General features: G+C 36.5%; 1 protein-coding gene across 1 annotated transcript in view; it reads right to left on the reverse strand.

Moving 5' to 3' along the window:
* The window catches only part of LOC139139376 (myosin heavy chain, clone 203-like), a 39318-nt gene that overhangs the window by 6304 nt on the left and 19597 nt on the right, over window positions 1-13417 (reverse strand). The window contains exons 6-7 of the mRNA XM_070708278.1: window positions 11299-11399; window positions 1903-2015 (exon numbers count right to left, since the gene is read on the reverse strand). Coding sequence (XP_070564379.1) covers window positions 1903-2015; window positions 11299-11399 — 214 coding nt within the window. The remainder of the gene's footprint in view (window positions 1-1902; window positions 2016-11298; window positions 11400-13417) is intronic.

The following is a 13417-nucleotide window of genomic DNA, read 5'->3' on the forward strand; positions in this document are numbered from 1 at the left end:
TGTACTTTTAAGCACACCATTTTTCTTAATTCCCATTTTAAATGCTTGACTGAGAGAGGAGATAGCATTTTTGTAAAATTTTCCACTGATTGTGTCTTCGGCCATACAGAATAATGTGATGGAAAGTAGGGAGACTAGTTGCATCTGTTTTATGAAACAAAAGGATATTGATTTTTCCCAATGGAAATGACTAAAGAAATTTGCACTCAGAGAATGACCCCTTCAGTTCGTCATCACTTGCTGCCTTAAAGTATGGCATTTGTAGTACCTACAGAATGGGACAATCATGTTGTTTAAAGCCTTAACAGCTGCAAATTTTATGGATTATATTCATGGTTTTGTTTTCAAACCAAAGTTGGTTCGTGTATCAAAACGTGCCAACTGAAGGACGTGTGTAGAAGTAACACTGCTCACTGATTTGGACCATGCCTACATGTTTTACCAGGCTGAATAATAAACGGGTGCTGCATTCATAAATTGGCACCCTCATGGAAAAGTACAAAAATGCAGTATTTCCTGCACATACACATCGTGATCATAAAAGAAACACGCATGATGCCATTTACTTGAATGCACAACACACGATTGCCAACATTTTGTTGTTGTAATCTTTATTTTCTCTATCACATGATTAGTTTTTGAAAATGGTTGGAAATCTAAAATGATGTTAAAATCTTTGAATTTACATGCTACTTTCGACACTTATGACAGTGTTATACACTTTTTTAGTCTTTAATGGGTCTTATTCAAAGGAAACTCTTGGAAAACTCAGGATATTTTGAGATCGGTTTATTACACATTTGCAGATAATTGGGCTTTAATGCTTATTTGGAAGCTTTCAATAAAATATCTAAACGTACTGTTACTAGATGTTATTTACCAAGTATTCTGATGCTGCACATTGTTGCTTATATGCAGAACTGAAAAAGTAACCTTCAATGACACAAATCAAAGAGAATTCTGAGTACTGGCTGCAGTGCTCAGGAAAATAGGGTCAGGTATGGGACGCCATTTTTGTCAGAATTTTGATTGCTCATTAATGAGCACATTCACCTAATAAGATCATGTGATAAGCATATCTGTATAGAGTGGAAGCTTGGACATTTCAACGAAACATTGAACATTGAAATTATTTGCACGGCTTCACTTTTAAATTCCAACTGTTATACTTCTACGATGGTATTTAGTGGTGAAATGACGATTATTGTCTATGGGTTTTCCTCAGACATGACAGACTATCCCTCCTTTCACATCTAAGGCAGTGACTCAAAAATAAATGATTTTTCATTTTTCATTCAATGTTAACATAGGACGCTTGGTTTGGGAAACTGTGTAGGTAAAATTACTTTATAGGCAACAAAATCTAAATTCTAAAGTAACTCCAAGTTGGAAATAAATTCAATGCAATCACTGCACTCATACTATTGACCAATGACAGCAATGTTTAATAGCCATGCCTGACACTACTTTCTTGAGCAGCACAGCCAGCAGTAGAAATGGTGCAGGGGACCAGACTAACATTTTCTTGTATCTACCTCATAATATGCTAGTGAGATTTCAGCTGTCAGAAATGGATGCAACTCCTGGTGTGAGTGACATTATACATCAATAATATAGGAGTTCATGGCTGAATTTAAAAGGATAAATCCTCTTTTTGTTAGGAGCATGATGAGAATCCTCTTCATTTGATTTCGGTAGTGATGCAGACAACATCTAAGACTGTCACAGTGAATCTCTGGTACAGCAAGGTCTTAGTCTTAAAACAGTCAAAACTGTTGAAGATGGGGAAGGTATGTCTGCCTTCTGGAAATATCTTCATAATCCCTTGATATTATAAATTACAAAGTTGGTATAGGTTTGTCATGGAAATGACCTATTCAATAGAAAGAAACAGAAACCAACCATTATGATGCAACTTGTCCAAACTTAGTTTGTTTCCATTCCCCTGAGCAGATACCATGGTTTCTTTGTTTTCAATCTTTGTAACTGTGTCAAGCAACTTAGCCATTTCAGCTCTAAAAGATCAAGATAAAAAAAAAGGAAATGTAACAAATATATAGCAACAAATTATAAAGTCACAATGTCCTTTTTAGTTTTACAAACCACACATTTACTGAAGAGCAACATACACAGTGTCTCTCTCCTTGTTTAGAGAAAGGTATCAATACATTGAATAACATTCATACACTGAAACATAGTACAAATATCCCTCCCTGAAGCTACTATAGACGTGGCAGGTGTAGAGGACGTACATAGCATAATATCAGATATAGTGAGTGCAAAGGTCCTTTGGCAATACAGTGTATTCTTATGGCAGAAGAATTGTTTCACTATGGCTCACACTTACAGACCCCCTACATACACAGATATTCATCAGTAGCCAGCATAGCAAACAGCCATCTATGCCTATGGTGTCTTTGCCATCTGTCTTTCACAGTAGGTGGCTTATACAGGAAGTTTGACAAAAAATCTTTAAACATTAAAGACCTATTAGACAAGTGGTTTCTGTGATGATTCTATCATTATAATGGAAAACATAGCCCTAGACTTGGTTCAAGTCGGTGAATTTCTAAAAATTAAAATCACTTGTACTATTTTCTCTTGTGTCTCTCCTATTACATTCAAATCTATTTGGAATTTGGCAGGCCAGGTTTTCCTGGCAATTGAACATGTTACCTTTGAGTCTGCGCAATATTGAGTTAGTTTCTGCCGGATTCACCGACTTGGACCTCTTGCACAATACAGCTAGAAGGACTGTGTACACAGTGACGTACAAAAATGATTGACAGCCCTCCCCTGGGTATTCTGGCTGATAAGAAGAACACCTCCACTTTAACATCGAGTATGTTACACACTAAGCAAATATGGCATAAAGTTCACACATCGACTGCATTTTTAAGACTGATTGGGTGACCATTGCATATCATGCGAGATCACAAGAGAAAAGTTGTTGAAAGTCATATTCAGGAAAATTGCGTGTTTGTCTGCAACTGGCAGTGGTAAGTCACTGACGTATGACGTTGACCCACATTGTTCTGATTTTCATCGCTTCAGACATGTAAGAGAATAGGCTAAACCTGTACTAATTGAAATCTCCTCCACATATTGCTCTAATGAAGGAGCAAGCCTAGAAGTTGAATGAAAGAAGACTGAAAGCTGTGTGCATCAGCGACCAGAAAGTCGATATGACCTGCTTCATGGAAGGCTGGTTCAGTTATGTTTTGGGTCATGAACAGAGGTCGTGCTGACTTTGGTGGGAGTGATCGCACTTGACATTTTATCAACAATGCCATGTGAGTTTAATGCACATATCTTGGGGGATCGAGAGGTAACTCCTCCCAATATGCTAAATACGATGATGTCATTTTATGAATAATAGATCAGTAAATACAAACGTCATCTCATCCATAATTTAGAGCAATGCAGATTGTGCAAGAAAGCCAAGTCTGTGATTCCGGGAGAAATTCCCCTGTATAGCGTTCACCCAACTCACACATTTCACATGAAAACAACACAAATCATTGTGTTAAACCCAACTCAAACATTTATACATGACAGACTTGAACCACGTCTAACATACAAAATTGAAGATTTCATCAATATATGACATTAAGATAAACCCTAGGAACCTCTTAAAGCTATTAGATGAGTAGTTTTTGAGAAACAAAGTTTTTGTCCAAAAATGGCAAAAATTGCCCCTAAAATACAAAATTGCAGATTTCATCATAATATGAATACATCATATTTTGATCATCCCTATGAACCTGTATACCAAATATCAAAGCCATAAGACGAGTGGTTTTTGTGGGGGGGGAAAAAAAATTGACCAAAAATGGCAAAATTGCCTTGAAAATTCAAATTTGCATATTTCATCACAATTTGAACAAATCTAACTTAATTAAGTCATCCCAAGGGACCTGTACACCAAATATCAAAGCTGTCTGACCAATGGTTATGAAGAAGATTTTTACTAAAAATGCCTTTATTGAGCTAATTTGCATATTTTCGACAATATCAAAAAAATGAAAAAAGACATTATGTCATAATCACATTTTGAATTTACACAAGAAATATCAAATCCATAAGTACTGCAATTCTCAAAATATTTGAGTGGATAGACATCCTCACAAACCAACATACATACCTACATACACACATGTATACATACATACAGAGTGACATCAGATGGATACCCATCCTAATAGCTTCTATAGTCTATAGTCTATAGTAGCTAATACCGTAATATAATGATATTCATACACTGAAAAATACCGTCAATGACACTGGGCTCACATTTGTTTTGATGTGGCAGGCCACAGTGAGTATACTTAACTAAGTTTACCCCTGTGAACATGCATACCAAGTTTCAAAGCAATCGAAAGAGTGATTTCAGAGAAAATGATTTTTTGACCAAAAATGCCCAAAAAACCATAAATATGAAAATTTCACCACAATTTAACGACACTCAACTAAGTATGTCTGTAAGTACATGCATACCAAGTTTCAATGCGATCAGAATAGTAAATTTTGAGAAAATGATTTTCTGACCAAAAATGCAAAAAATTGCCTCAAAAACACAAATACAAAAATTTCACCACAATTTGAACAAATTTGACAGAGGTCAACCTAAGGACCACGTATACCAAATTTCAAGGCAATGGGATGAGCCCCAAAAATTCAACTATCAAAATTTCACCACAATTTGAACAAATTAAACTAAAGTAACCAATAAAGAACCTGCAAACCAAGTTTCAACCAAATCTGGTCAGTGGTTACAGAGTTTTTAGCAGTTAGCAGGGTTTTCCCTTTCTTCACCTCATTTGCATTTTTGACACTGACATGTTCATTTGAACAAATTCACATCTAAACCCTTGGGTGCACCTGTACGCCAAATACTAAGATGGTAGGTGCTGTGGTTTAGGAGTTTTTGATGTGGACGGACATACACCCGCACATACCAGACATACAGACGCCGCCAACCTACCATATAAGCTCTCTTTGGTATATATACACCTATACCAAATGTGAGCTAAAAACATAATTATATTCATACACTGAGTAATATAATATTCATACACTGAATAATATAATAATATAAATAGACTGAATACTATAATATTCATACATTGAATAGTATAATATTCATACATTGAATAGTATAATATTCATACACTGATAATATAATAATATTCATATACAATATATAATAGCATTTATATATTGAATAGTATTCATTCATTGAATATTATGATATTATCACATACACAAGCCAAGTTCGTCGTCTCTGAACAGAAAATACCAGGATTAATTCTCTGATCATTCTATGTCATGACAACCCACATCTGTGTCATCGATTTTAGAGCGTTGGAACTTTTTTTGCATTGATCTTCGATGTGCTCATAATGTAAACAAACAAAATGCCCATATATCTCCTACGATAAAAATTCATCTGACGTAAAAATTTGAGAAAATTAGTCGTATTTTTCAAAGTCAGACAAAATATATCCACTTCGCAAATTTTGAGTCTTTCTGTTTAGGTTTTGTAGTCAATATGGGGGATTCAAACTTGCTATCCGTATATCCCGACCCTCCTGAACTTTTGACGCACACAGAGTATATCGAATAGCCTACTGCTGCAACAAGGGTTGTAAAGTGCTCATCCAGGCCACACGCTTAGCCTACTGCTGCAACAAGGGTTGTCAAGTGCTCATCCAGGCCACACGCTTAGCCTACTGCTGCAACAAGGGTTGTCAAGTGCTCATCCAGGCCACACGCTTAGCCTACTGCTGCAACAAGGGTTGTCAAGTGCTCATCCAGGCCACACGCTTAGCCTACAGCTGCAACAAGGGTTGTCAAGTGCTCATCCAGGCCACACGCTTAGCCTACTGCTGCAACAAGGGTTGTCAAGTGCTCATCCAGGCCACACGCTTAGCCTACTGCTGCAACAAGGGTTGTCAAGTGCTCATCCAGGCCACACGCTTAGCCTACTGCTGCAACAAGGGTTGTCAAGTGCTCATCCAGGCCACACGCTTAGCCTACTGCTGCAACAAGGGTTGTCAAGTGCTAATCCAGGCCACACGCTTAGCTACTGCTGCAACAAGGGTTGTCAAGTGCTCATCCAGGCCACACGCTTAGCCTACTGCTGCAACAAGGGTTGTCAAGTGCTCATCCAGGCCACACGCTTAGCCTACTGCTGCAACAAGGGTTGTCAAGTGCTCATCCAGGCCACATGCTTAGCCTATAGAAAAAGCTGTGTAATGATATGGTATTTTCATAATCTACGACAATAATAAATCGAACTACGGAAACGTAAGAGTATAACACTTTTATATGGATAAGGAATTATTTGAATACTTTTTGGAAACAACAAACTCAAAGCTGGTCACATTACCATGGGTTTCGCATTGCAACCAGGGTACACTTAGTTGGGCGTGACGCTACACAGTATTCATGCTGAGATTTTTGTTCTTGAAAAATACCATATCTTTAACAGAGTTAAATTTCTAGGCCTATGCTATCTTTCAAATTGTGTATAGCTTTGTGGAAGGTACGTGTTTTGTGAGGTCGTCTGGCATTTACTCCATATATGTTCACACTCAGACATAAGCCCCCGTATTCCATGCTCATTGCTCACATCACCGAAGACTAGAAATGATTGACACCTCGCCCACGGCATATTAATATTTTTCCAAAAGTAGTTAGAAGTTTAAATAAAGAAATGTTGAGCAAAACTCTGTTTACTTTACAAAAATAATGAATTCTTGGTTTGTGCATGTGATAAGTACATTATTCCCTCATATTTTTCTTCGTTCAGCTCGGAAAATACTTGTAACATAATAACCGTGTCTCCACTCACTTTGATGGTTGGGACATGGTCATTACCTCACTTGTATATTCCTTCGCTGAATGAAGAAAAATATAAGGAAATAATATCTAAATATTCATATACTGAATACAATAATGATATTTATAAACTGAATAATATATACTGAATAGTATTCATAATACAATAATATAATAATATTAATACATTACATGATATTCATGGACTGAATTATATAATAATATTCATACATTGAATTATTATATAAATGCTCATGTATTCTGACCGAATTTGGCTGTGTCGCAAAAATGAGTGATTCCCCATGTGGTTGCAAGTATCTCTCTGAGCTGTAGGCAAGGAGGATATGGCTACTACCAGTGGAATCAAAGTCCGCAACACAGCCAGTGAGACAGAAAAACGGGGATGGGGTGGGGGCTGTATACCGGTATACATATTGCATGTATAAACCCAGTTTTTCATGAGTAAACCTTTTAGGCATGATATTTCATACAGATGCTGCGAAAGAACAATGGAGACATTTGAGAAGTATTCATGCACTTAATTGTGTTGTGCAGTTGTAACCTTCACAAATGTAATAATTTCCACAAATGTAATATCAACCACAATTGTAATAAAATGCACCCATAAATGTAATATCGCCCGTAAATGTAAGAAAAATCAACCATAAATGTAATAAAAACACCAAACACAAATGTAATAATTGGTAACCATAAATGTAATAAAACAAGTCATCGTTGATGACACAGTCCCCACTTGTTAATGGGTACTTTGATTACAGGTCCTCAGAGAGGATAGAGTCCTCTTCATTAGGTCTGTGATAAAAATACTTTGATACAGATGGCACTCAATGGCCAAGAATGAGTTCCATGGTGATGAAAACATAAAATCAATGTAGGCCACTATCCTAAAGGTCATTAAATGAGTCAACTGGGAATTAGTTGACAGGATGTTGCAAAACATTTTTTCATACTATCCTGACACTAATAGATTATCACCGGTACCATATTTCATAAAGTTTAATGCAGTATTTACAACACTATGAGATCAACATCTGTATCAAGTTTCATCAAATTTGACATTGTATTTGTGGATATATCACTCTAAGTCTAATTAGGAAAGTTCATTACATATGCAATTACAAATTAATTAAAATGACACTGATAAATATCTTTTTCATTGTTAAAGCAATGTGAGCTTAACATCTGTACAAAGTGTCATGAAATTTGATGCAGTATTTCTTGACGTATCAGCCTAATTATGAAAGGTCAATAATTGACATGATACTGCTTACATGATGTGAAACAACTTGACGAGCATGTATGAAATAGGTCAATGTCCTTGTACCAACTTTGAATGATACTGGTGGAAATATGTCTGAATTATGGCTCAGTACATGAGAAAATCGTAACAAAATCGCCGCCAAGCAGCGATATTTGATCTTACTGTTTAAAAAATCAACACGCATATGTATGACCTAAGTCAATGTCCAGGTACAAACTTTAAATAAAATCAGTTGAGACTTGCCAGAGTTATGGCTCTCGACATGAAAAAAACCATGACAAAATTGCCACCCTGTGGCCATATCGGACCATATCAAGAAACAAATCGAAGTACATATGTATACTATAAGTCAATGTCCTTGTACCAACTTTGAACAAATTTGCTTGATACATGTCTGAGTTATGGTTCAGGACATGGAAACTTGTAAAAAAAATGGCAACACGGCGGCCATATTTGATCGTATCACAAAACAAATCAATGTGCATATGTATAACATAGGTCAATGTCCTTATACCAACTTTGAATAAAATCAGTTGAGATATGCCCGAATTATGGCTCTGTACACAATAATTTCGTAACAAAATGGCCGCACAGCAGCCATATTGGATCATATCACAAAACGAATTGACATGCATATATATGACATTGGTCAATGTCCTTGTACCAACTTTGAATAAAATTGGTTGAAATATGTCTGAGTTATGGCGTCGTACATGAAAAAATTGTAATAAAATGGCCGTCTGGTGGCCATATTGGATCGTATCACAAAACAAATCAACATGCATATATATGACATAGGTCAATGTCCTTGTACCAAGTTTGAATAAAATCGGTTGAGATATGCCTGAGTTATGGCTTTGTACATGAAAAAATTGTAATAAAATGGCCGCCTGGTGGCCATATTGGATCGTATCACAAAACAAATCAACATGCATATATATGACATAGGTCAATGTCCTTGTACCAAGTTTGAATAAAATCGGTTGAGATATGCCTGAGTTATGGCTTTGTACATGAAAAAATTGTAATAAAATGGCCGCCTGGCGGCCATACTGGATCATATCACAAAACAAATTGACGTGCATATCTATGACATTGGTCAATGTCCTTGTACCAACTTTGAATACAATCGGTTAAGAAATGCCTGAGTTATGGCTCTGTACATGAAAAAATCGAAACAAAATGGCCACCTGGCGGCCATATTGGATCATATCACAAAACAAATCAATGTGCATGTGTATGACATTGATCAATGTCCTTGTACCAACTTTGAATAAAATGGGTTGAGAAATGCCTGAGTTATGGCTCTGTACATGAAAAAATCGTAACAATATGGCCGTCTGGCGGCCATATTCGATCGTATCACAAAACAAATTGACATGCATATCTATGACATTGGTCAATGTCCTTGTACCAACTTTGAATAAAATCGGTTGAAACATGTCTGAGTTATGGCTCTGTACATGAAAAAATTGTAATAAAATGGCTGCCTGGCGGCCATATTGGATCGTATCAGAAAACAAATCGACGTGCATCTGTATGACATATGAAGTAATCCTTGTACCAAAGTTTGAATGAAATCGCTCCAGGCATCTCTGAGATATCTGCATGAACGGACGGACGGACGCACGGACGGACGCACGGACATGACCAAACCTATAAATCCCCACGGACACCGCTAAAAATAACCTATATATGTAATACTTGTCAACCATAAATGTAATAAATCTATTTTGTCGTTGCAATTGAAGAATTAGCCCTTAAATATTGATCTATGTAATAAGGAAAGCAACTCCACACATTATTCATTTCTTAATTGTTTGCGTTTAGTGTGTTTTGCATATTTGAAAGTGTATTTTACATTTCCCTGTTTTGTGTACAGAACTGACTGGCCATGGCTAGACACAGCTGTAATCTGAGTGTCAGTGCAGTCTCTACTCCACAGTGGGGAAGACTGTATAACACTACGAGCCGTTTTTTCGAAAATTGCCGTACTTTCTTAATCAATCTCCTCAAATTCGTCTTCAGTGGATAAATTGTGTGGAATAATCGATAGATTGTCTGTATTCCTATGTTGTCCCACTTGAAGTTTATTCCTGCACTAGGGATGCCAGGATGTCTAATTTTGTTCTACTGCGTTCAAAGTAGTGTTCGTATTGTTTTTTACTAGATTGAAATATATGTTCTCGTCAACATGTTTTGTGTCGTAAGTTTCTGTTATAAGGTTTTATATTTCTCTCTTATTTGTTCTGAGTCATCTGTCATAAACTTTGTGTGGTATCACTGGTTGACGAGTTATTTTGACGCTTCCTTATTATGTAATTATCTGTTTCTAGAACTGCTGTTCCACTTTCATACCTCGCCGTTTTCTGATAGCGTTCTCAAAGTATTCTATTCTGTGTTTCAGAAAGGAAACCTAGTTTCAGGAAAGTATGCAATAACATTACACTAGTCTTATTAAAGTTATTATTTACTCAGGGCATTGATAAACAAATGATCACATACGCAAGTTCATTACATTTATGGTTGAGTTTTATTACATTTATGGTTAATTTTTTATTACATTTGTGGTTGCAGGTTGTTACATTAATGGTTGACTATTTTATTACATTTGTGGTTGATTTTATTACAATTGTGGTTGATATTACATTTGTGGAGATTATTACATTTGTGGAGGTTACAGCAGTGACCTATGTCTCAGCTGGCATGACCCTTCACACCTACACTGATCTTACATCTCAGGTTTTCTATACAAATCAATGGGAAATATGAAAGACTAGGGATTTTTATCCCAAGGTATTTATTTGGTATGTAATATAACATCAATGTGAGTGAAAATTCATTCATGAAATGACTGGATACGCAAACAGGAGTGATGCGGTCATATTTGTGTGTACCTGTGATGAGACAGGCTGCTGCATTCTGAACAGACTACAGATGCTTCAGTTGGTCATTTGAAATGCCATAGAACAGACTGTTACAATAGTCGAGTCTAGAGGTAACGAATGCATGGATGAGTTTCTCAGTAGTGGGCTTGTTTGTCTAGGAATTTACGAATTTTACCTATTCTTGATAACGAGAAATATGCGTTCCTACAAACAAACAGATACAGTTAATGGTGATATTATATTCATCCACTGAATAATATTAGTCCATTAAAAATATCCTCTTACCTTATCTGTGTTATTTGTAGTTGAGTACTTTGATTACTTTGCAGTGTGTCACTCATTTCTCGATTATGACGTCTTTGACTATCGTTGACATTGCCAACATTCTGTAAAAATTGAACAAAATCTGTAAATTTCATGTGTCTCTTGAGAATTAAGAAAGAGTTTAAAATACCACATTTTTTGTATGCTCCATAACTTCAGGTAATGAATTTACACTTTTATACAATCTCATGCATCTCAAATTTCAGCAAAATTTCTGTCTGGAAAAAGCCATAAATGGTGAACATCACTATGTTGGACTTTATTAACAAACAAAAACATACTTCAACACTAAGTTGGTGAATTGTATTATCTGATAATGAAAAAAATAAATAATGTTAATTATAATTGTTATCATATGACATACTCTCCAAATTGGCCAAAATCTCAACATACTAAAGGCTTAAAACACCTTTAATAATACTCTATATAGCACCCTATTATATTCTGTTAGAAGACAGAAACAAATGAATATAATCATGAATAGACATGGCAAAATATACAAATAAATGTTGTCTCATCATATAACCATGTACTCCTACTGGCTGAGTTCGCCTACTGGCTGACTTCTCCAGCTGGCCGAGCTCGCAACTCGCCGAGTTCTCCCACTGGTCAGGGCCAAGCTCGTAACTGGCCGACCTCTCTTCTATTTCCAAACCGTTTGTAATAGTTTACCAGCAATTCAGGGTCAGTCAGGTGTCCAGGAACCGGCCATATCTTGCAAGAATGTATCTAATGGCGTTATCTAATGAGTTACTCGGCCGAAAGTAGTTAGAAAAGGTAGCTTTTCATGCGCTGTCCAAATCAGGACTGATAAGTCACCGTGTATTCCTGTCTGCAGGGCTGTAATAATGGGAGGCCGTATTACGCCAGGAACACACAGCATCATACGCAGGGCTGGTCTCAAAGTCTGTCCGTATGATTTCCGTTTGCTCAGTTATTAATAAAAGGCATGTTTCAACATTAAAATTACAGACAGGCGATTTTAAAATTTGCCATGCGCCTTTGCGCCTTTGTTTACAACTGGGTGGATAGCTTGGTTACACACTTTTGATTTTCGTGCGTCCTCTTCGTGCATATGCATGCTTGCGAGTTATACCTATTGTTCTCTGTAAGGCGTCTTCTGATAGGTTGGCTGTTCTGGCCATAGCGCGAGATTTGAACGTGACCTTAAATGGAAGTTGGTCAGATGTAGTGAGAGGCGACAGCGAGAGAATACCGCGTACGCATAAGAAGACGTCGCCGTACTCTACATCTGATTTTAATCAGATTGGTGGAAGGCCCAAGTAAGTACTTGTATACGTGCGATATTTAATAGCTTCTAGAGGCCTTAGTTTGTAATATTTATAATATCCAATGCATTTGAACATATTTTGATGCACAGTCCATCAAATACCAAGATGAAGTATGTAATGATTGGCAACTGTTGCAATGGACACACAGATATACAACACTATGCAGCCTGGTACATCCAATTAGTGATGCAATCTACCATATACCAAAGTAAAGGCATCCTCTTGTAATATTGTAGTACATGGAATTAATGTAAACAATATTTGGTAATTCATCTCATAGTAATATTTAAGAAAACAACTTATTATTGGTTTGTAGTAGGTCTTTGGTTGTTTTTCTGTACAAATTGTCACAAATATGTAAAATTCTGACTTTCAGTCATTGAGATTTGCACCAAGTTTATACTTGTGCTGCCAAGTAGCGTAATTTTGGTAAATTACAACTTCTTTAGAACAAATGTCCATTTAAAGTTGAGCATGCATACACAAACCAGATACAAAGCTGAAACGTGCAGTGGCTCTCAAGTTTTTGCAAGTGGACAGTGAATTCAAGAATGAGATATTTGGCGTTTTGTTTTAATAATAATATAATAACAAAGTACATTTGTAATGTGCCTAATCTCTGAGAACAGAAGTCAAGGCACAATGATGACAAAGTACACTGTATCAGAGGAAATGTTGAATCACTGGGACTGAAGAACTGGGACTGGGTGAATGTAGAAGGTTAAACTACTCTTTTAAGAGAAAAGTCTTGAGGGAACAATGGAAAGAAAGGGTAGGGTTGGATTGGC

Source organism: Ptychodera flava, chromosome 8, assembly GCF_041260155.1.
Source record: "Ptychodera flava strain L36383 chromosome 8, AS_Pfla_20210202, whole genome shotgun sequence".
Classification (NCBI taxonomy): domain Eukaryota; kingdom Metazoa; phylum Hemichordata; class Enteropneusta; family Ptychoderidae; genus Ptychodera; species Ptychodera flava.